Source organism: Cajanus cajan, chromosome 6 (assembly GCF_000230855.2).
Source record: "Cajanus cajan strain Asha chromosome 6, NIPB_CcT2T_4, whole genome shotgun sequence".
In the NCBI taxonomy this organism is placed as follows: domain Eukaryota; kingdom Viridiplantae; phylum Streptophyta; class Magnoliopsida; order Fabales; family Fabaceae; genus Cajanus; species Cajanus cajan.
The window spans coordinates 49,070,650-49,097,454 of record NC_138522.1 but is presented as its reverse complement, the minus strand read 5'-3'; the positions used below and the strand labels follow the sequence as shown (position 1 = coordinate 49,097,454).

Here is a 26,805-nt window from a genome sequence, read left to right as displayed (position 1 = left end):
AGAAACATATATTGTTCTTTGAAATCTAATAAAATCCTTTCAAATTTTATAAATTCTTAAAGATACAAATTTGTATTATAAAATCTTGACTAAAAAAGTCTTTTAAAAAATTCTTAAAAGTCATTATATTCCTACAAGATCTTTTGCGAAAATCTTAAAAGTAAATAAATTTTTTCAAAATTTTTTAAATTTTAAAATTCACAAGATTTTTTTGTGTTAAATTTTTTTTTATAAGATCTCAATCTAATACACCCCCTAAGAATATAAGATTTCTTAAACCCTAAATCCTAAAACATGAAACCAACAACTTTTTCTTGATTCCAGAATATTCAAGAAATTTTTTTCAAAATGCATAATAAACATGAGAATATTACATTCTCATAGTTCAAATTTCTAAATAATAAACTTTTAGAGGAGCGCTAGTAATTAAAATTTATTAAAACTTATAAAATAAAAAATATAGTTATTAAATAGAGTGAAGACCAATCAAATTTAGTGTTTTCTAATAAATTTTAATCAATTATAGAAAGTGTGTTTTTAAAAAGTATGACAAACAATATGTTGTTAACATTTATCAAACTTTTATTTTGTAAAATAAACATTCTCAAGTAACGAGACATTTAGAGAACAAAAATGGAATAAAATGAAAAAAAAATTCATTTGTATTTATTTTAATGGATAATTTTTATTTATATTATTATTAAATTTTATTTGTACGTATTTTTAAAAAATTTAGCCATATCAACCGATGGGTACGCAATAATTTTTCTTATGTATAAGAATCATAATTTATAGGAATTATAAATCTTGAAAATTTTAATTCTTTATAATTCCTAGAAATCATGAAAATATGTTTGATTGTCATAAATATTTTTAAAAATGTTTATAAATGTTACTTGGAAATTTAAAACTTTTACTGCATTAACATTAAATTTTTATCTCATTAAATTTTCATACCTTGCCTGTAGGAATAATTTTGGAAATTAGTAAGTGACAAATTAGTAATAAGACTAAATTTTTGTATTTGTAAAATTAGAATATTAAATTTCTCTATTTTAAATTAGGAGATCAAAATTACATGTCGATGAAAAAAAAAGTTGAAAAAATTAATTTAACCTATTTTAATAAATAATAACAATAAAGATGAGGATTAAAATAAAATTTTACGGTCAATTAATCAAAATAATCTAAAGTTGTAAATAATCATATCTCTCTTCTTTCCAAATCTTTTATCTGTGCTTGGTTTATGTAAAATAGTAAAGAAATAAGTGAGAGTAGCGAAATAAGCAAGAAATAAAAAAAGGTTTATCGATTTGATAATTAAAGAAAAATTTTGATAACGAGAAAATAAAAAGTTGCGCACACCTTTTTATTTCACTAATAATCATTTAAATCGTTTATCTATACTTACATCCTTAAAAATTATTTATTTAATTGATTAAACAAAAATTTTATTTAATTACGTTTATTTTCAAAACTTTCAATCGAGTATAAAAAAAATTATTTGATTGAAAGCTTAAATAAATTTTATATGATTTTATAATTGTTTATATTTACTTAATTCAAATATATTATTTTAATTAAATTTTAATCTTACTAATTTTATTTTAGAATTATTTACCTACTTTTAATTAGTTATTTATTTTATTTCAAAATATTATTTATTTAGTTATACATTTTTATTTATTTGATTAAAATAAAAAAACTAATAAAAATTCATTTTTAAATATAGTTATTTTATTTTTTATTTCTTTCTTTTTTCTTAGTTCTTACTCTATTTTTTATTTTTGTTTATTATTTATTTATTTATTCTCTTTTTTATATACCTTATTTCTATGTTTTTTTTAATTTTTATATACCTTATTTATTCTTTTTTTTATATACCTTATTTCTATACTATTTATATTTATTTTTAGTCTCTTAAATTTAAAGCTTTTGTTTTTAATTTATATAATTTTTAAAACCTTTGGTCTCTTAATTTTTAATCTATCAGGTTACTAATAATATATCTGAAAGTAATAGGTTGAAATAATTATATAATATCAACTAAGTTTAATATGAAATTTTTACTAACGAACACAGTAACCAAATTTTATACGACAATATTTAACAGATTATCTAATAAAATTTGAATATAAGTACTAAAACAAGATTTTTTGAAATTATAAGGGCTAAAAAGACCAATTTTAAATTTAAGAGACTAAAAATAAATTCATCTTAAATTTGATAGACTAAAAACATATTTAAGCTTTCTTTTTATCTTACTAAGCATATATAATATTATTTTTCCCTTATTTCTTGTGAGCCAAACAACCAAATTTTCATTTTATTTCTAATTTATATCAACTCATCTATTTATCTCTTTTTATTTTTTCTCCACTCTCTTTCCACCTATTTCTATCCTTCACCAAAACACCCTTAAATATTAGTAGAAAGATGAAAAATGAGAAGGGAGAATTAAGGAGATACATTGTAATTTTTTTTAAATTAAATGATCTCTAATTAGTAGGAATGATAAGTAAATATATACTTGTGAGTTATACCCAAACTATTTTGACTTTGGCGAAGAATATCTAATTTGATCGAACACAAGTATGGATATATGTAATACTTGATTTATTAAATCGAGGATAGAGATGGATATATACATACTCATACCGTACCCGCTTAAAATTTATAAATATTTAATTTTTTATTTTATTTTTAATTTATATTAAATAAATTTTAATTAATATAGTTTATAGTAATTATTTTATATTAAAGTTCTTATTTTTAAAAAATAATATTTAATTAATTTTTAAATAAATACAAATATAACTAATATCCGAGGAATTCATAAATGAGGATGTAAATATAAGGACAAAACTAGATACAAAATACAAAAGACAAAGTCGAAAGATGAATATAAAGACACTTATACCTCTCACCTTGTTAACATCAGTGTTAACCAAACACATTAAGAAAGTGATATGAAGTGACCAAAAGTTCCTCCCCTCCCCATTTTTTTGTGCTGATTCTAAGATAATTTCCTTTTTTTATGACAACGACATTATGTTTTAAATTCAATTAATTTAGTGAAATTATCCAAACCTCTTCTACTATAAAGCTAGGGACCTAGGGTACTGATGCCAATAAGGCTTGAGTGTCAAAATTATATGGAGACACTAACGTAAAACTGTCTATGTATGACAGTAATTTAGATCCACCAAAACACATTTTACACAAACACACATTTTTTAAATTAATGGATGCCAAATTTTATGTCTACCATTTCAGTAGTATATATGCTTAAAAAAACTGCATTATTGATGTTCTATTCTGTGCGATTCTTCCGCAAAATGTAATTTGTGTAGTTAACAGCCAAATAAGATGCATGTATAATTTATACCAATATATAAAAGAAATATTTTTTTTTATAATTATTTCTGTCTACACTTAGTTGAACTATTATATCTTTTAGTTGTTTAAAAATTTAAAAAAAATCAAGTTTTTTAAATGTCCTTTTTCAGATTATTAATAATTTCTCAACGATCATTCAATAATTACCAATTTTATTATTTATTCTCCTATATTTTATTTTTAGGGGGGTGTATTGGATTAGGATTTTAAAGGACTTTTTTAGTTAAAAAAAATCCTGCGGATTTTAAAAGACTTTGCAGGATTTTCATGATTTTTAAGATTTTGCAAGATTCTACAAGACTTAAAATCAGGATTTTAATGGATTCTGCAAGACTTTTAAATTAGGATTTTAATGGATTCTGTGGGATTTTGTGGAGTTTTGACATTTGATAAGATTTAAAAAAAATTATACATTCAAATTTAAAAAGAGTCAAAGATAAAAATAATAAATAAAAAAATAATGTCTAGATAAATAATAATAATAATTCTCTATAATATTCTATCCTCTTTTTATAGCATCCACTATCAATTGTAACAATTCATCGGAATCATCCTTAATCCAAGCTTCATAGTTTTCTTTCTCTTTTCATTTTTCTTTATTATTTTCTTGTGAATCTCCCATTTGAATTACTAAAACAATATATGTTAAAAAATAGTTATATAAATAATTACGGATAATAGACAAAATCAATAAAATTATATTATTATTTTTAGAAGCACACCATCATACAAGATCGAATATATTTTTGCTATCCAAATGGATCAAATACCTCAGTTATTATAAAAAAAAATGTAAAAACGAAAATATAGAAACATAAGATAATTTTTTATATAAAAAAATTAGTATATTCGATACTGAAAAAATATTTAGATATATAATTTTTTTTATATAAACAGAAGTATTTAGATATATAGAATATATATATATATATATATGATAATTTTTAACGATATTTATAAATATAAATTATTCTAACAAATATTTTAACAATATTTTCTTTTTTAAAAAATAAGTTAATGAAGGCATAAATCCTAAACCCTAAAAAATTAGATATTGCAATGTCTTATGTTAATTTTCTTTTTTTAAAATATAAAAAATCTTAATTTCATAATATAAAAATAAAAAATAAAAATTCATAGTAAAAAAAATAAAATAATTGTTGAGTCATAAAAGGAGGAGGGATAAGAGTAACAAATTCAAGGGAAAGAGAGAATTCGCAATTTTTATGCTAAGAGGGTTCTTCCCCCTACTAAGATCCATTTTTATCTCATTCTACTTACAAAAACCCTAACAAATTCATCTTTTATATATATATATATATATATATATATATATATATATATATATATATATATATTGTTGAGATTATGATATCAATTTCATCTTTCACCTTTTTTCTTTTCTTAACGTGTGTCATAAAAAAAATTACCACTTAAAAGTTAAAATTTCAAGTATTTTTTTGTGTTATATAAAGGAACAAATTCAACTACATAGAATAAAATAAAGTAAGTCAATTAAAGAGAACGAACAGAAAAATAAAACAAGTCAATGACACTATCATTTACATATTAGAGTTTCACAAAATAGGAGAATGGTATGAGAATAGTATTATATATGAGCAATGAACAATAGTGTAGTATTATTAGTAGAGAAAAAATGGAGAAGACAGGAGCATAGAAAAAAAAGATGAAAAACTCACTTGAAAATTTTTAAAACACTTGAAAAATCATTTCAAACAATCCTTCAAAATCCGATGGGTTTGGATGGGATTGTTTTATGAATCTGGTATTTATAGATAACACTAGAAAGTCTTTCAAAATCCCTCTCACACAACAATCCTTTAAAATCCTTAAATTTTTGAATACCAATGGATTGTTTTTAAGTTGTAAAAAATCTCAAATGAATACCAGTGGATTTTAATGGACTCTTTAAAAAATCCTAAAAATCCAGATTGAATACCACTGGATTGTTTTTAAGTGACATAAAATCCTGATTGAATACCAATGGACTTTTTTACTCAAAAAAAGTCTTTTAAAATCCTACGAAATCCTAAACCAATACACCCCCCTTAATGTTTAAAAACTAACTGATTATAAACTTTTACATACACTTTCAATAATTACCCACCTTATTATTATTTTTTTATTTCTATTTATAAAAAAAAAAGAATTAAGAGCACGGAAGTATCTATTTTACTACTGATCAAAATAGTGTACATAGTTGGTTCATGTTTAGCTAAGCTTTGAAAAGTCACTTATTTTAAAGAAGTCATATCAGATAACACAGGGACGCGGAAGCTACACTGAAAGTATCTTTGGGAGAGACCTGGATTCATTTTTCCTCAACACAAATCTAAACGTTGTATTAACACTTGATCCTCAAACACAATAGAATATAAGAGTACATGTATAATTTAGAAATCCCACAGTGATACATTCTCTCACACAATCTTAAATTCTCTTAATTATTGCTTATATTTTTCTTGTGTTATTCTTTCTTGCGTTCTACTGCACCGTAGAAAGAAAATAAATCTTGCTCGTTATCATTTTCCATTGTTTTCTTTCTCTCTTGTTTCCCTCTTTAGTTTATAGAGCAATCAATGATTAGTAATAGGTGTAACAAAACGGATTACTTCGCCCAACCTATATTTTTTTTATTAATATTTTAAAGTTTTGTCAATTAATTTAGTTTAACTAAGAAGTAAATAAAATTTGATCAAAGATTTTTTTTTTTGTCAAAGATAGAATTCAAACACTTTAATTTTTTTTTTCGTCTTTAGAACATCCATCGTCGATAATAATGATTAATCTCCTCGCTACGTTGAAAACACCTCGAAAAGTGAGATAGATCGAATAAAAAAATAAATAACTATTTTTTAATATTAATTATTACATTTAGTAAAAGATTGAAAAGTGGCACCATGACAATCATTGCAAAATTGATAGTACAAATATCACTTATAAAGTAATATCGTTTACAAATTTAAAAGTGATATTTTAATGTCTTTAATTTAAAAAATAGCTCAGTTTTGATCCTTATAAAGGATCAGAAGAAATCACACATTAAGTACTTAAAAAGTGAATTACTTTTCAAATTAAGAAGAATAAAAAACAAATTATATTTAAATCTGAGGAACAAAAAATAAACCTTACCTAAATTTGAAAGATCAAAATAATATTTAAATCTAACATTTATTGAATATATTTTGAATTTCATTCTTTATTGAATAAGTCTCATTCTCAGTTTAAAAAAATGCGCATGCTTTTTATTTAATAATTTTGGTACTAATATTGATCTCTTTCGCATTCATTTATTTTATATGTTAATATTTTTAAGGTGGGGGAAGGGGTTGAATTATGAAGCCAAAATTGCAAGCGTTTTCGTTTGAGCAAACATCAAATTTTCGTACGAACCCACCACCACCATGATGTGATTGCATTTCGGTGGACAAATACCAAATTAAAGAATAACCAAAAACTAGGGAGAGGGACGATTCACAAAATTTACTTACGTATTTGTAATATTATTTAATTAATTAAATTTTATTTTAATTAAAATAAGATTAAAAAAATGATTATAATATTATTTATATATATATATATATATATATATAAATTTACATTTAATATAAAATTATTGAGTAATATAATACTTAATAAAAGTTACATTGATATTAAATAATATAGGCTAAAAACCTAATTTGGTCCCTTATAATCTTTTTTTGTTTCAATTTAGTCCCTCATTAATTTTTTGTCTCAATTTGGTCCAAAACTAATTAATTGGTTTCAATTTAGTCCCATATTAATTAATTGGTTTCAATGTGGGACTTTCCGTCCAAATTGCTTTAACGGTGTTAACTTTTGGCCACGTGGACGCCACGTAGATGCATACGTGGGTGCCACGTGGATCAAATTTTTTTTTAAAACACCTGGACCCAGAACGTCCAGTTCTGAAACCGGAACGGGCCGTTCTGGGTGCACTTTTGGTGTGTTAATTTTGCATCCGGAACGGCCCGTTCCAGGTGCAAAATTAACACAACGAAAATGCAACCAGAACGGCCGTTCCAGTTTCAGAACGGGCCGTTCCGGTTTTATTTTATTTTTTTTATATATAAAATATTAATAATTTTATAAAATATATATTATTAATTATATTTTAATTATGTTATTATATCTAATAAAATAAATATATTAATATTTTTTTATATTTTATTTTATTATGTTTATTTTATTAATTTTTATCATTTTATTCTTTTAATCTTAAATAAGTTGCAAAAAATTATAAAGTGATATTTAAATATTTCTTCAAACAGAAAGAGAAAGAAAAAATTATTACTCTATTTATAAGATAATTATATTTTATAAAAATAAGTAATTTTAAAATTTTTACCATAAAAAAATATTTTTCAAAATTATTATATTTTTTAATAAAATTAATCAAGAATATTGGTTTAATTGCATTTTATATCTCTCAAACAATTGTGCAGTTTTGTGATCTACAAGATTTTAATTGCATAATTTTAGTGCTTAAAGAATTACAATTGCGCGATTTTGGTCCTTCAATTTTTAATTGAACAATTTTAGTCCCTCGAATATCATAATAGTATGAATTTTGTTTCTCCCATTAAAAATTAATAATTTTAATATATATATAATGTTTTAAAATTAAATAATTATTTATCTATTCAAATTAACATATATTATAATTTTTTGTAATGTATCAAATGATATATATTTATTATTACTAAATAAATGAAATTTATATATTATTAATATTTTAATATTACTAATAAATTAATATCAATAATATTTTTCCTATATTTATAAATAAACTAATAATTTGATAAATATATATTAATATATTTTTACAAAAATATAAATATATAAGATCATATATATTTTTCTAATTAATATACTTATATTTTTGTAAAAGTATATTAGTTTATCTATAAATATATTAATAATATTATTGATATAATATCAAAAATTATAACATATGTTAATTTGAATAGATAAATAATTGTTTAATTTTAAAACATTATATATATATGTTGGATATCAGCACATATCAATCAGAATCTGTTGGAAATCAGCATATATCAATCAGAATATTCAATTCTGATTTGTAAAGATTTAATAATAAGTTAAATTTTATTTCCCCTCCTTTAATTATTTAGATACAGCATTTATAGGGAGAATTATTTCCCAGATTTTTAGGGATAGATTAGTGTGCAGATTTATTCCCTTGTATTCTATTTATACCACTTTTGTATTTTTCCCAAATCAGAGAAATATACATTGTATTTTTCCGCAATATATATATATATATATATATATATATATATATTAAAATTATTAATTTTTAATGGGAGAAACTAAAATCGTATTGTTATGATATTCTTTATTAATTTTATTAAAAAATATAATAATTTTGAAAAATATTTTTTTATGGTAAAAATTTTAAAATTACTTATTTTTATTAAAATATTTATTTTATTAGATATAACAACATAATTAAAATATAATTAATAATATATATTTTGTAAAATTATTAATATTTTTTATTTTTAAAAAAAAAGTTAAAACCGGAACGGCCCGTTCTGAAACCGGAACGGGCCGTTTTAGTTTCACTTTTTGTGTGTTAATTTTGCATTCGGAACAAGACGTTCTGAATGCAAAATTAATACACCAAAAAAGAAACCAGAACGGCCCGTTCCGGTTTCAGAATGGGCCGTTCTGGGTCCAGGTATTTTAAAAAAAAAAATTTATCCACGTGGCATCCACGTGGCATCTACGTGGTATCCACGTATGTATCTACGTGGCATCCACGTGGGCAAAAGTTAACTCCGTTTAAATAATTTGGACGGAAGTCCTAAATTGAAACCAATTAATTTTTAAGGGACCAAATTGAAACCAATTAATTAATTTGGGACCAAATTGAAACCAAAAATTAAAATGGGACTAAATTGAAACAAACAATTAATATAAGGGACCAAATTAGTGTTTTAGCCAATAATATAATACTTAATAAAAATTATACCGATATCGTTTGAATCATTTTTCATATATATATATATATATATATATATTTTTTTTTTTTTTTTTTTCTGATAGAAAAAACAAACATATAGCATCTATTCTTTTATTATTCCATCGAACGAATCAAATATAAACGTACCCATACATAATATTATAAACTATGTATATTATTTAAGATACATAATGAAACTATATAGTATTGAGTTTTTGCATGCTTTTATTATGTATGATATTTTCACATTGCATTTCAAATTTCATGTTATCAGATATGACTATGTGATTTACACATAATTTCAATCACGGCAAAGTTAAATGTCGACTTAATATTATGGAAAATAAACCAAAAGTCGAAGAAAAAAAAATGCAAAGTCAAACAGAAGAATTCATAGAGACCGGAACAATAATAAAAAAGAATAAAGTCAAAATTGTGTTTGTGAAAATTAAATATCAACTCTTAGACAATCTTGTAAGACTTACTAATTAAGGCTAACATGAGAAAGTTAAAATATCAAGTCAAAATCTAGTTAAGTCTAACTTAAAAATATAACATCAGAAAGTTAAAAGATATTTTTTAAGATAAGAAATATATTTTTGATAAAATAAAACTCATTCTCAAGCTAATTAAGGCTTAAGTTAAGAATCGATTTCAATGAAAATTGATTCCTATAAAATGAAACCAAATTTAAATTGAATGATCGATTTTCGGATGTAAATTTTAACTATTTATTTAAATTATATAATTTAGATTAATTTCTTTCCCACTCTCATCATCTTCCACCTGATATGCTTCTAATACACACTTATACGGATAAAAAAAAAATACGCCCTTATAAAAACTTCTTGTAAGTTAAAAATCAAGTACTTATTTTTAATTAAATATGGCCACGATAAATTATAAAAAATTCAAATTTAACCTATAAAATCCATTTGCCTATACTCTTATTTAATAGCTAGCTGATTCATATTTATCATATTTTTAGGCAGATGTCACAAAATATATTCAATTATAAATAGGTCAACTGACTCACTGTGGGTTTTAGTTGGGGCATGACCCCTTCATATGAAAAAAAAAAAAAAAAAACCTAGGTCAACTTGGTATTTTTGCAAGTTGAGTTATATTATATATGTTATGATTTAAAAAACATCCTGTATAATTCGCGGCTTATGATTCGTCAAATAATAAAGTAAGTTAATTTTAACTTGTACAAAAAAAAAAGATTTATTTGCATTTTTTTTCTGAGTATTTGCTTAAAAAAAATTATCCAAACTAACTTTACATAACTAAGAATGACAAACTTCACATTTAACAAAAAAATATATCGCAAATATGTAAATCTTGAGTTTAAAATTATTCACATATTTTTATTAAACATTTTTTTAGATAATTAGTTTATCATATGATATTATTTTTTATATAATTTTATAAATAAAGGTTAAGCATCAATAAAAATAAATATATTCCATCGTCCTTAAAAACTAAAAAGAAGGAAAATAGAACAGGGTGAAATGAATTATTATCATAATTCATAGTTTTTTTTTTTGGTGTATATAATTCATAGTGATTAATAATGGACGTGTTCTTTTTATCACAATTATTATAATAGTAAAAAATACAGAAAAGTATTTAACATTATCCGAAAGTAAGCGGGCGGGCTGGGCTGGGTAGGGGAGTTTTGTTTTGGATGAGCCGCTCCTCCATGGGCAAATGCTAAGCCACATAACCCAAAATCCACAACTATGGTTTTGTCATGCTTAAGCCCAACTAGTTTTTTCATATCAAATTCAAGTACACTTGGGAGTTAACTTTCAAGTTATATTTATTTTATTTTAATTACCTTATCTGTAAAAATCTTTCCAATCCAATCGAATAAACAAAAAATAATAAAATTACATTTCAGCTTATAATTTGGTTTTGATGAAGCCCACCGTGGTCGAGTTCACAAACTCGTTTTGGGGTTAACATATAAGAAAGGTAGGGATTGAAATCAAGTAGAGGCTTTATTGTTAAATTAAACATCCCAATTAAAAAAAACTATAAATAAAGGGACGGAGAAAGAAACATACAGAAGACTACATATAAAATTAATTTCTTATTTAATATGTTTTTCATCTTTGTAATAAACTTAAAAGAACCTACTATAGGGTTTTTTTTAGAAAAATTAAAACCAACATATATTGTACTGCAGAATTTAGATTGAAGACGACTCCAATACCTCTGCACACAGAACCTACTGAGGTATAAATCCTCATACCAAAAAAGCTAAGTTGAAAATTCATTAATTTAGTGTTCCAAATCTTGCTTTAAATCATGTTTCGTAGTCAAACCGTTAATGTAACGTGACATCCTAAGGGTAAGTTTATATAGTATCCATTCAAGAATGATGTATAAGAAGGAACAATTTGTTGGTCTAGTTTTCAGTAATGACATATAGACATCACTATATATTAAATAAATCACTATTTTTCTATAATATTATACCACTTATTATTATTAGTAGTATTATTATAATCATTATATTCTTTCTTTATTTCTTTTAGTTACTAGCATTTGGTCCAGCAATTCTTTTCCTTTAAGTTTAATGTATCTTATGCTATGTTAAGCATCTTACCGCTCACAATCTAAGATTATAACAATAATTGTTGTGATCACAATAATAATTGAATAATAGTTACTTGTGTAAGTTAAAAGGGTAATTTTAAAAAATTGTAAGGACACATGAATTGTATAACCTCCCAAATATATCTCTAACAATACTAATTATCTGTTCTTTTAATTTCTTAAATTGACATTCAATAAATCTTTAGCTTGTTTATTCATCTGAACAAGATCAAACAATTTAAATTGTTAGCGCACTAAATTACACAAAATCAAGCCTGACAATGGCTCGGTGTCCTTGCTAGTAACAAGAAAGGAGTAGTAACTACTAAAACCAAAATTCAATTAAAATTATCATATATTTATTTAGCAAAATTAGAAGAAACTTCCTGAAATGTAGAATCGTAAAATGTGTATTCTATTTATAGGGGCTTAGGACAGACTTAGAAATTAAAAGAATTGGATGCTCCGAAATAAAGGTGTAGGAAAACACAACCTACTTATCACAGCGCTTGGTAAAACATACAACACTAAGGGTTGATGTGTCCCTACTAATTGCTTAGAGGACATCCAACCACAAAACCCATTCTGTATTAATTAGTGGGAAGAGACGCTCTATGTCTCGGTTCATTTTTTTAAAATAAAATAAAAAGTAAAATAGACAATTCAGAAAATAACAAGAAAAACAATAATAAATATTTAGAAAAATGTTAAAAAGTATTATAAGCTAATAAAGATGGAGACCAAAAGCTAATTAATCCTTTATTATAAATATAAGACCGATTCATAAATTAAAACTAGCATCTTTTTATGAAGACCAATTTATAAATTAATATAAGACTTATAATAACCGAATAATTAATTAAACCATTAATCTTAACGGGATAATTGCAACATATCAACCACACAACATTAACAAAATCTTAACCACAAAAATACAAGCTCAACATAAATATGAAGAACTAAAACTTACATAATCTCAGCCAAATACAGCAGATGAGTGATTTTAAATTACATATGCAGAGCAACAGATCATTGTTACAAAAGGAATTTATCAGAACAAAAGTCTAAACATGAAGACAAATGCTTATCTCTTGTATTAAATTTATAATGAACCAGATGTGATGACAGATACGCAAAGAATTGTCAATGACGTATTACTAAGGAAACGGGCACTGTACAGGAGCCAAATGATATTATTCTTATCACTTCACCCTCAACACTGAAAATTTGACAATCTAGCAGATCATCGATAGAATAATACTAATTCTTTTCTCAGTCAATCACCCATTCACCCCCTTGATCATCGCCTTTTAATCTGGCCTGCAAAAACGTATAATGTAGTTATTAACAAGGCAACAGAGTAAAAATAGCATTATCATCATTGGCACAAGAATACTCAGCTATTCACAAAACATGTCTTTTTACAAAGGATACAGATAAAGAGCAATATCAGCTGGCCTCTTCTGCAACAACCACCACCTTCCCAGCTGCATATAAAATCATTCATATTCTACATCAATTACAATTATACAAATTATCAAACCACAAATATCAACAACTAAAACAATGAAGTCATACCACAATAGTGCAAAGGGGGAAGTTCATCTGAGCCCCCAGATAATAATAACAAGAATTCCTCACGTCCACTAGGGTTTGGACCCAAGATAACCCATATGATCCACAAGGTTCTGCAAATCCTCATTCCATTCATCATCAGTCTTGGTTACCAAATCCTCCACAGGCACATCAATTTGTGAAAAGTCATCCATCACAACTTCATCCTCGGGATCCCCGGCAACCAAATCCTGGTTCAGCAAGTCCTCCCAAATAGCATCACTCACCTCCCCGAAATTGCTCCCACCTGCAGTTGGAACTGTACTCAACATTGAATCCTTTATTTCAGTGCTGGATTCATCATCACAAGCAGCAGAGAAAAAAGACTCCATCTGCGACTCAATAGTAGCCGACCCTTCTTCAATTATTACAGGATCTTCCTGCAAATTCTCCACACTGGGGGAATTAGTTAGTCTCCTCTTCCTTCTCGCACCCTGCAACTCAATGCTCTGTGCATTCCTGTGAAGAAACTGCTGAATGAAAGCCTGATTGTTGAGTGCTTTAGCTAGAAAAGTCATCATCTGTTGATGCTTCTTCTCAGTGGCTTGCAACCTAGTCTCCATGCCCAACAATTGCTCCCTTGAGTTATGCTGTAGCTGTCTCAACCTCACAATTTCAGCCATCAACACTGTCCTGTCTCTCCTCAACCTATCAATCTCACCTTCCAACCCAAACTCCCCCAATTCAACACAAGCCCCACCCCCTCCCTCACGTGACTGCGTCTGTGTCACGTGCCTCCTCCTCTTGATCGTCTTCAACAAGTGCCTCTGCCCCGCCAGAAACCCTTCGTTCGCAAATTCCCATTTATCCGGATCAACTTTCCTAAAACCCTGCACCAATGTTAGTACCATTTCCCAAATTAGAATAATGGTTTTATCTTATTAATCCTTATAATTAAAAAAAACATCATTTTAGTTGCATGACATCATTTAAAAAAAAACAATTCGTTCTAGTAGGTAAAATAACTAAACCTAGAATAATCTAAAGGAGGTTAGGTTAGGGTAAATGCTTACGTAGGTGTTGAGTTGTCGGACGAAGCTGGAGAAATTGTTGTGCTTGAAGTAGCGAGGGAGGATGGTGGTGGAGAACCTGTGAGAGTCCCAAACGACGAAACTGTTGCGCGCTCTGCTCCATGAAACGACGTCGTCGGTGGATGGGTCTTCAACGACGTCGAAGGTTTTGGTGAGAAACGGAGGGGGACCAACCTCGTGCAAGCCTTCCATGGGTTGCGGAGAGAGGTTTGAAGGTGTGGATGAAGAGGAAGCAGAAGGTGCGTAGGCCATTGTTTCTTCTTCTTTCACCGTGACTCCCTTCATTTCTCTTTTGAAGTTGGGTTGAGCTGTGTAGTTCTAAAAATGGTGTGTAGTGTGTAGTGATTACTTGAGGGTTAGGGAAATAATAAGCAATTTAAGGAAGGGGGAGGGGAAGGTTCTAGACTCTAGAGAGAGGGTTCAAGATTTTTTTAAGGGAGAAGGTTCTGACATATGGCACTCGCCTGTGGCCCAGATATTTTCTAAAACTTCTCGAAACTTCTCGACTTATCCGCTCCTTCCACCAAATCTCTTTTTCAAAATGGAACGGACGCGTGTAATCTCTTTAAACCCCACCTTTGCCAATGTCACTTCAATCAAAAACCACTTTCCATGAACGCAAAACCAAAACTAACACCGCGCTTTTCTTCACCATCAACTATACCCTTCCAAATAATCACTACATAATTAAATATTTTTTTATTTTTTTTAATTTAAGATAAATTTATTATTATAGATTATAGATTATAGATTATAGACAAGTGAAAATAAAATTTTCACACAATTTTTATTATTTTTATTCATCCAAAAATATATTTATTATTCTATTTTTTTTCTACCTTTTCTTTTTATTTCCTTCCTCTCCATTTCATTCCTAATCAAAATAAAGTACAAATCACTCTAAAGATGAATATTTATAAATTCAGTGTATGATATTATATGTCATAATAAGTATACACAAAATTAAGTAAACAATAAAGACGTTTCAAATAGTTTGCAAGAACTTGCGCGTTAGGCAAATTATATTAGCCATTAACATAAGGTTTTTATAAGAGATGTACAAGATTTGAAGTTTTAATTATTTTCTATTGATAAAAAATAGATTAACAAATAACAAACCCAAATAATATTTGATGAGCTACGAGTTGGCCCACACATCAAACTCAACCAGCAGCAGTAAATGGGCTGGTCTAACTTGAATGGATCATCACATACATAGCCGGTTCATATATATGCACCTCCTTTTTTTTTTTTTTTTTTTTATAAGTACACCTCCTTTTTTAAAAAAATAATTAAAATTTTAAAATATTTTTTATTTTTTATTTTTTATTTTTTATTTTTTAATTTTACATCCACAATATTTAATTTAGTATTTTTTTTCATATATCTTTCCTCCTTTTTTCAATTTTTACATGCACTCCCTTACCTTTCTTTCACTACACTTATTTTGGTAGCATGTAAAAACTAAAAAAGAGAAAAAAAGTATGTGAAAAAGAAGAAAAAAATAACAAATTAAAAGTTGGAGGTGTAAAATTAAAAAATTAAAAAAATGTTTACAATATTTAATAATTTTAAAAAAAAATAAAGGAAGTGTACTTATAAAAGAAAGGAGGTGTATATATCATAAGCCCACATAGCCTCTAGGTTTGACAAATATCATTGGGCTTGGCCCTTTATGATTCGCTTTGGTGGCTCAATGAAAAAACAAGGTGGACAGGAACAGGTATGTGCGAGCCACATTGAAAAGTTTTCTAATATAGAACTAGAAAACTTGTACTCCCTCTATTTTTTTTATAAGATTATGTACAAGAATTAAGAAAATGATTAATATTTTAATTTTTTAAAGTATTTATTATCTATTTTATTATTATATCTTTTAGATGGTTAAGAAAAAATAAATATATTAAAAATAAATAAACACATTATTCAATAAACATACATTAATTATTAAAGATAAAAATAAAAAAGATAAAAAAAATTAATAACTCATCAATTTAAAAAAAATGATAATAAAAAAAAATAGTATCAAAACTACTATTAAAAAAAAAAAAATAGAGGGAGTTTCAGAGAGTTAAAACTTAAAATCTTGCATATATTTTTCGAGGTAACAAAATACAATTGAGAATACTCCCCCACAATCTTCCAGTAATATATGCATCTATAAATCTGTTGTCCTATGTCTTTCAGCAAGGATTAGCGTGACATATCCATTATAGACACTGTCCAATACAGATTGTGATTATGCAAGACAGCCAGTTCTTGTGCTCAACTGTAATTTCCAACCATTCACTGTCACTGTAAACTTTTAAGGATTTAATATTTAATGCATAATTAAGGGCTGCAATTGTGTGACAGCTGGTTAAAACAGTAATCAACACAATAAAAAAAAATGTTGGTTATGATCGGTAAATTGTTAAATTCTTTAACTATATTATTAGCTTTTAGTTTTACTATAACATGTAAAGTTCACTTTGTTGATATTTCTGTTTCAACAAAAAATATTTTTTGAAAATTAATTAAGTTGATGAAAAAAATTAAAACAACATAACAGTTTTTTTCTTTTTTATCCATACACCTTACCGCACTAGTTGACGATAATCATGTCATGCACCTTTTATGTTTACATTTTCAAAGGCACCCTTCTCTTTAAGAGGATCTGCAATAAGAATCAAACTAGTTAACGACAATAATGCATTATCTATGTTCACATTTTCGCAGACAATCCTCTCTTTTAACACGGTTTGCAGTAGGAATTAAATTCAATACTATTAAAGAGATAGAGCAATTCTCGCACAAAGGTTAACTAACTTAGTTAAACATTTTTTATAAACTATATACAAAAGTCGTTGCATCTTTTGTTTTTTATACTTTAAACAATAATTTTTTTTTATCGTTTACTCTTTTCTAAATTAGTAAATGACAGTAAAATCTCCCGCTTTACCTTTTAAGTAATTCAACTTATATATGTTTTTACCAAAAGTTAGAGATATTTCGACTTCACACTATATCTTATTTTAGGTTTACACTTTACACTGATAATAGGACTTCACGCTGATATCTTGTCTTTTCACATTCAAGGAATATTACTGTTCTTGCATGCCATAACTTTTCATTTTCTTTTACTTCTCTCCATTTGCTATATAATCTATTACTGTTTCTTTTTTCCTTTATCATTATTTGTATCATATTTCTAAGATGTTTTTATTCCTTTTTGTTTAAGCTCTCTAAAAGATTGGGGAATATTTTCATAAATTTCATCATTTTTAGGTGCCTCTCATTTTCATATTCTTTGTGTTAGTTAGCTTCCAATTTTAATTATCATGAGGCCTCTAATTCTCATGAATCAAATCCCCAACCTTTAGTTTTACGTTAGACTGTTGAAGTAGGTGAGGAGGATGAATCTTCTTCTGAAACCATTTCTAATAAATCATTTTCATCATATTCTTTGGATTCTTTTGAAAAGTTATGGATTATAATGAAAATCAAGTGATAAAAAAGAATATGGTAATTAATTATTCTCTTCCACTTAATGAACCCCATGTTCATTCTATTTTTCCTGTCCCTCATTTAGAACTTCCTCATAAGGTAATTGCTTTCGTATTTGCTATGCCTGTTCCACCTCATTCTCCCAAAAAGAGGAAGAAGAAAACTCCATCATTAGAAGGGAATAAAGGGAAGAAAAGACCTAGGTACAATGGACATGGTAGGGTATGGTGGACATGTTAGAGTGTGGAACCAAGTGGTCGTAATAGCCTTGAAGGAGCATCTCTAACTTTTGCTAGGAACATTTTGGCAAAATGTTATTATCAAAAATTAGAATTACTCCGACCTATTGTTGATCTCCTATTTTCACGTTCGGATCTCCAATCTTTTAAATGTTATTATCAAAAATTAGAATTACTCCGACCTGTTGTTGATCTCCTATTTTCACGTTCGGATCTCCAATCTTTTAATATATGTATGAATTTATTTATCCTTTAAAGTTTTATAAGGAGAGATTGCGTATTTACAAAAGGGACTTCATAGATTAAGTGAGTCTCCTGTATACATATTTTATAAATGTTCTCACCTGATATTGGATTGGTGACGATCTTTCTGATGAGATTGGTGAGCTTCCACTGGTTCGCAGGTTGGTCGCTCCAAGATGAGGGTGATACTTGCAAAAGAGACTCTAATGCTTAAGTTAGTACTTGATAGTGTAGATGTCTCGTATATATAACAAATTGTTAGGCCTAATCGAACAAATCTTCTCGATACTTACTCGAAAAAGGGAATCAAATGTGCAAGTACTATCTGGACAGAACAAGCTAATCCAAAAGAAATTTAAGTGTTCGAGGATAGGTCGAGGAGTTTAACATGAAAGATAGTTAAGGGGTCACCTAAACAGTTTGGGGGCAGTTACACCAAGGCAGTTACAAAACCAGCAAATCGAAGCAATAAAGAATACGTGGAATGAGCGGTTATGAGAAGTTACATTCAAGTCAAGCAATTAGCATAGTGGACAGCGGTTATGCGCCCATTACGAACCCGTGCAGCGTTAACCGCTCTCGATTGGTTCTATAAATATGAGAAGCATGTTACTTCATAGGGGTCGGAAAAATCATACTTGCACTTTCAAGCACTCACGGCCTGCGCATATGGCTTTCGTGCATGGAATTGCTGAATATGACAACTTCTTGGCCACATTCTCTTTCTTTTCCTAGGATTAGTGTAGTTTCGTTTAAATTTCGTAGTTTGTAGTTCGTTTAATTCTGATAGTGTAACCTGATAAGTACGCGAAGTGGACAATGATTTGTATTACCAATATATGTATTGTTCATTCTGTTTATTTAAGTGTTTACATGCATGATAATTATTGCTTGATAATCATTAATGAAAATCTGGAAACAAACGTTTATTAGTCACTCTGTCTCGTCTATCTCCATTCTTAAGAAAGTTTAATTATAAAATACCTAAATTAAAACTATTTCGTGCTAGTTTAAATAAAAAGAACTCACAAACGAATTCTACCACAAACACAAACGTACCTTGATGATTTTATAATTTTTACTGTCTACCTACACATTGACAATCTCAGGGTTTTACCTTGTGATTGTGACGTGGTGACGAGATTGTATTTTTTTTCTTTCTGATGACATGGCCTCTTTGGGCCATGTGATTTTCCGATGTCTATGTTTCGTGGCCGAATGTAGTAGCTCGGCAATAATGAGTTCACTACTTGGTCAGGTTGATAAACCTATGACCGAGTCTGACAACTTGGTAAGGGACAAGTTCACAACTCGACTAAGTCAGTACAATAAATATTTAATCATATATCTTTTCTTATTTTTTAACTGTTCCATTCCGTTGTTAATTTCCATAATCGTTTATTGATGATTTAGCTAATCTATCCAAATTATTTTTATACATGTGAACATATTATTCTAACCTAATAAAGTCGGCATTAAAATGGCCAACACAAAATATATATATATAGGAGGGTTCAAACGACATCGGTGTAACTTTTACTAAGTGTTACACCGCTCAATAACTTTATATTTAATGTGAATTTTAAAAATTCAACCGTTAGATTGAAAGTTCATATCTCTTAGATCATATATATCAAATTTTATATTAATCTAAGATGATTTGATACTTCATTCTCATAAAACAAAATTGACGTAATATATACATTTCAAAATATACTAAAATATGAACACTTTGATTACCTTCAATTTGTTGTTCAATTTTAACAAAATTTGATATATATGATCTAAGAGATATGAACTTTCAATCTAACGGTTGAATTTTTAAAATTCACATTTAATATAAAGTTATTGAGCAGTGTAACACTTAGTAAATGTTACACTGGTGTCGTTTGAACCCTCCTCATATATATATATATATATATTATTATTTTTTTCTTTTCATTTTTTTCCCTCCAGATTGCAGAAAGTAACATTCTCAAAACAAAATCAATTGTTGTAAGAAACTGAACCTAAATATACAATTGTCTTCAGGGTTATTATCCGCGATGGAAGTAATGCGTGAAATTGATGGAAGAAGCATACGTGAAGTTTAACCGGTCATTAATGCGTATATAAATAAATTTGGGCCATTGGAAGCAATAATAGGAAGGAATCAAACTTTGGAACCATGACATGTGACTTCCACTTTATGGGACATATGCTAAGTAATTAAGTTAGATCCACAAGATTTGTTTATTCCATAAATTTAGAGATTGAGACATAGGGAGTCACGATGGAATTAAAATGGAAGAGTATCAGTCATGAGGTGTGTTGATTTATAGAAGTTATAAAATCAACCACTAATCGAAAGTCCTGGCATTGAACCCACCCAATGTCAAATCCATTAAAGCTTAGTGCAATGCATTCATTTGGTGGTAATGACCCAGTTTTTAAAATAACATTTTTCAAACCCTAATGTTTTTGTTTTAGGTAATACTACACAAAGAAGGGATTTTTTTTTAATTTTATAAAGATTACAATTACAATAATAAAATTTAAATCTAAACTTAATTTTTTATCACTGGACCAAGCTTACTCAATAAAAAAATTGTTTCAAATTTTTCTAAACTATTAACCTAAAATAGGAAATTTTAAAGTAAAAAAAAAGCAGTGTTTAATTCAATGCACAATTCGTTTTTTAAACTTAAATATATTTTTGATTGTTGTAAAATAAATAAATTTTGATGTTAATGTCTTAAAAAACAATTCTATTTGAATATACTACTTTCCTTTATCTTCTTTTACACACATTATAATTAGATTTAACATATCACTTCGTTCTTGAATTTTTTAAAATTTTAAATTATAAGATTATAAAATTTCACATACCGTAAATAAATTTTTAATCACATAAACTATATTATAAAATATAAAAAGGAAATAAAAATACATGATTAGAAAAATTCTTAATCTAAATTTTAATTAAAAAATTTAAAAGATTCATAAACAAATGATATTTAACCTTATAATTATCCTATCTATTTGAAACTCCGATATCACCATTTATAATCCTCAAAGACGCGCCATCAGTGTTGATTGATAAAACTAGAGGAAGAAAAAAATTATCATGATGATTAACAATAATATCACTATTGCTACTACAAATAATAGTTTAATTATTAAGTACTATTTTTTATATTCAAAAAATTTATATTCATGTAATATATATATATATATATATATATATATATATATATATATATATATATATATATATAAAAGAATACTCTCTTTAGTAACTATATTGATCTTCACATTTTATTAATTATTATATCTTTTAATTTTAAAAAATTAAAAATAATTTTTTAATTAAATTCAATAATTTAAAATTAATAAAATAATCATAATATCAATTAAATCAAAATATTTTTATTGCTTTTTTTTAATAGAGGCACGAATATATATATAAAAGTTTTTTTTTGGTAAAAAATAAAGAAATATGAAATAAGATTAATGATGTGATAAAGGGATACATAATATTATATAATTATTGCATAAATATAATAGTTTTTTGTATAAAAAATAACAATAGTAACAATATTGGAATTTTTTTGTCTAAATTTTAACATGAGTGGGCTGTTCTTTAATTAAGTTTGACCTTGTGCATATATGGTGAATTGCTGATGGTGACTACGATTGCCACTTCGTATACAAAGGCTAGTCTCTTTTCTTCTTCTTCTTTTTTATTTTTTTTTTATTTTTACACAAAGGCTGTTTGAAGGGTATTTAAAAGGCTAAAAAAGAATCTCAAGCGTGTGGTTCAGCCGTAGGGGTTGATCCACGCTTAAGTAAGGTCAAGGGCTCGAATTCTGCCTTATGTATACAACCGTGTTAAATCTTGGGATCAGCTATCCCACCCTTTGAGGTGCCTTCAACGTAAGTTTAATCTTGGGACCAAGTTATCCCACCCTTTGAGGTGCCTCCAACGTAGCGAGGAGATTAGTCACTGTAACGGCGGTAGATACTCCAGGGACGAAAAAAAAAAAGGCTAAAAAAGATATTTTGGGAATCATATATAGACACTTAGATAATGTATACGCTTAATTAATATTCTGACTTTTTTTATTACTTCAGTCTTCATGTTACTTATTGTATCCATGCACTCTTTCTTATTTCTATTTTTTAAATATTTAATAGCACGTTCCCATAATTTTTTTTCACCAAAAATATATCTCAATTAATAACTAAAAATTAATTATTCCCAAAACATAAAGATTAATGAAGTAAGTTTTATTTTTTCAACAATTTATTTCTCTATACATATAATCAGGAATTGAATCTTAGCAACGAAGTTAAATAACCTAATCATCTACCAAGTATTTTGAACCTCAGTATGTGTTTTTATACATCAGTTTGCTGCATTTTTTGTCCACTATTGCACATTGCATTCGACCCACTCAGCCACACCATATATTCCCACTAATTTCAGAATCCACTCATCCAATCCCACAGCAAGCTTTGCGTAGAAAAAAGACGCAATAAACCATGTTCAAGGTGTAAATTTAAACCACGTCTACACCCTTGTCGTCTAAGGTATAGTATATATCCCTGAACCGTGGTGGTATATGTTTATTTTTTTATGAGGCACCTCTATTGCATTGTCGTCTAAGTTTTGCTCGTTCATGATGACAGTACATATCACTGCCTTGGAGACAAATGGAGAATGGGTTTTGGAAACAGGAAAGCATCCACATAATTGTAATAAATAAATCACATAAATCAGTTTAACATCATATTATAATATAAAATTCTAAAATATTAGGTAAATATTTTTTTTTTTACTTATATATTACTCAACATATTCAACTTTAATTGATATGAGGTTTATTTCACATTTGAGTTCAACATTTAATTAAAGGATTTAATTAGGGAGTGTTTGAATGTATGGTTACATTCTATTTATTATACTTCAGTTTTTTAAATAGATTGTAACCATTGATTCTAAGTGTGTGAATTTCAAATATAATTTTGTACTTTGACTAGTATATAGTTTGTGGTACCCTATGTACCATGCTATTTGTTTTTGGTTGTTAAAAAAAATTGTCTTCTCGTTTCAAAGTTGTATAAATTCAATTGATTTCTTAAACTTTTTAATAGGAGTTCCATTTTTTAATGGCATGTATGGAGAAAATTTTATTAGAAATAGTATCTGACTTTCAATTTAGAATACCATTGGTTCACACCAAAAAAGTTGTGTACTTTTCAAAATGTCAATAAATGAACAGTAGTGTTTTTCTGCAACTTGTTTCATTATATAATCCTCTTAATATTTTATAAAATATTAAATAAAATTGAATTATTTAATTTTGAGGAGTGCCAAAAGTTTTATTTAATTTAATGATAATAATACTTGACTAATCAATAACATTATAATTAGGTTTTTGCTCGGGATAGTGCGTGATTGATTGGGTGATTACTCACATAATGCTCGCTTAGAGACTCCTACTCTTGTATGATATAGTTTTAAAATTGTTCTTATTATACAACAGATAGAACGTGAAAAAAAAAATTACCTTCAAAATGTTTCAACTTTTTTGTTGCCCTGCTATTCCTAAATATGGAAGGATCGATGAATAAAAAAATAAATAAGGAAGGATAACGTGATAAAGAGTCTATGATGTCTATCTACGTGATTAAATTGATCTATGGATGTTGTGAGTTTTTTTTAACCCAAATAAATACATATTGTAACTTTGAGATTTTTAACTTTTCATAAAAGATTAATTTTCTTAATTTTGTGAACTCTTAATTATAAAATATATTTCTTTTGGTTAATAGAACTCGTGATGGGATTTAATTATTGAAGTATGTTTATAATTTGGACAATCGACCTTATCGATCTGCAATCGTAAACTGGTCAACTAACAGATAAAATTTGCGGTGCGGAGGCAACAATCTTCATCATCTCACAAGTATATGTGATATATTGTTAGAAAGTAGGGTTTGTATTTTTCTTTTAACAATAAAAAAGAGACTTAATTGCCGTTTTTATATCTAAATGAATGTAATTGTGCTCTTTTAATTTTTAAGATTTTAATAAGTAGAATTAATTGTGTGATTTTAACCTATAAAAATTTTATTAAATAATTTTAGTTGTTTAAAATATGATAATTATACAATTTTAATTTCTTCTATATGTTAAACATTAATAATTTTAAAATTATAATATATAATTTTTTGATTTATTCAAGTTTCATTTATTATAATTTTTATTAATATATTAAATGATATATATTTATTATATATATATATATATATTATTATATATATATTATTTATATTATAATATTATTGATAAATTAATATCAATGATATTTTTCATATGTTTATAGATAAATTAATAATTTAATAAATATAAATTAATATACTTTTACAAAAATAAAAAATATTAGATTATATATACATATATTAAATAGTTAATTAAAAATATCAATATATCATGTAACTATCTCATCAATAAAATTTATCAGGTTTTAATGAGAACAACTAAAATCTTACAATTAATGTATTAAAAATTAAAACTATTTAATTAAAATTTGAGATATTAAAATTATACAATTACATACTTAAGAAATACAAATATATTTTCCTTTAAAAAAAAAGAAATACAAATATATTTAATCTTAAACAAAATAATTCACAAATAAAGGGTGAGAAAATTAAATCTAAAATTACAATCCGATCCGCCTCGAGTAAGCGACCAAATTAGTAATTACAGTATTAGTTGTTATTTGCTAGTGAAGTCCTTTTTTTTTGTGTGAGAACAGTGAAGTCTCTAATTAAGAGATCCAATTCACTAATTAATTAGCAACAAAAATAGCAGTCACTACTATAGACTAATTTATAAATTATTTTCCTGAATACATTAACAATTAGTGGTAATTAATTCAGCTGCTAAGTTATTTACCAAATAAATGTTACACAACAACCAAAAGTTTTGTGCGTACTTAGAAAATCATTTGTACATGTACAAATGGACATTCCTTCGTTTTAATGCACCAAAAAAGTTAAATAAAAAAAAAAACAATTTGTTACTTCTTCATTCAACGGATTTTACAGGATTTCAACAATAAACTAAATATACTATCAGTGGTCATATGGTTTTTTTTTTTATACTGATAATGCAATTTATATGAATATGTATTTTAATAAATACTCTCATGATAAGAGATAAAAAAAAAACTTAATATAGATAGACATATATTAATATGTAAAATTATATTTATTTTCAAATTATAAAATAAATAATTATTTCATATTTAAATAAGAGTATGTGCTAAATATATTTTAGTCTCTATAAAATTAATTTTGTTGATTTTAATCTTTATACGATTTAATTTTATGATTTTAATGTAAGTTATTATTGGTTATTGATGTGATAATCATCAATTGAAAAGAAAAATTGAAAGACAAAAACCATGAGATTTTATAGGAATTTGTATGAAAAAATTATTAAGTTTTTAAGATTTTAAATTTAGAGACTAAAATCATAAAATAATATTTTATAAAAATCAAAATATATATTTTTTAAAAAGAATTAAAAACATAAAACTAGTATATTATAGAAACTGTAAACATATTTAAGTGTAAAAATATATATATATATTTGTAAAGTTAATTATTCATACATTGTTAGTGTAAACTTTTTTACACTAATAACCAATCATATCTTTTAAATTATTTTATTTTATTTTTATTTAATTAAATAAACATATGACATGACACTATTAAACAATATGATTGATTGTCAGTATAAAAAAACTTTACACTAACAGTATATAAGTAATTAACTCATATTTGTATCCAATGACGGATCTATAAATTTTAGATAGTGGGGATAATAATTATTTATATATTTATAGTATTAAAAGTTTTTCATATAACTTTTAAAAGTATAAATATTTATCATAATTATTTTTTACAAACTTGTATATCTATACTTACAATTAAGGATGAAAAATAAGTTAAGTCAAATTATGTTATATTATAATTTAGTAAGTTTGAACCTTTTTTATTTATTTAAAATACATGTCCTAAATATAACTTAATTATTTATCTATCATAGACATTTTTTAAATGTTTTGTTAGAACTACAATCCTAAAAATACACTTTATA

The 26,805-nt window shown here is 26.1% G+C and overlaps 1 protein-coding gene across 1 annotated transcript; it reads right to left on the bottom strand.

Annotated features, from left to right (window-relative positions):
• Positions 1-12,957: 12,957 nt before the first annotated feature.
• Positions 12,958-15,069, bottom strand: HSFA2 (heat shock transcription factor A2). Its single transcript, XM_020357970.3, has 3 exons — positions 14,665-15,069; positions 13,616-14,481; positions 12,958-13,524 (listed from the first exon to the last, which is right to left on the bottom strand). The coding sequence occupies exons 1-2, from the start codon at positions 14,965-14,967 to the stop codon at positions 13,684-13,686; spliced, it is 1,101 nt and encodes a 366-aa protein (XP_020213559.1). The 5' UTR covers positions 14,968-15,069; the 3' UTR covers positions 12,958-13,524; positions 13,616-13,683.
• Positions 15,070-26,805: the final 11,736 nt, after the last annotated feature.

Bases quoted from the DNA above. Each gene is read 5' to 3' on its own strand.
- HSFA2 (XM_020357970.3), bottom strand. From the start codon at position 14,967: ATGAAGGGAGTCACGGTGAAAGAAGAAGAAACAATGGCCTACGCACCT. The intron at 14,482-14,664 runs GTAAGCATTTAC...ACATTGGTGCAG, and splicing joins TCCGACAACTCAACACCTAC to GGTTTTAGGAAAGTTGATCC.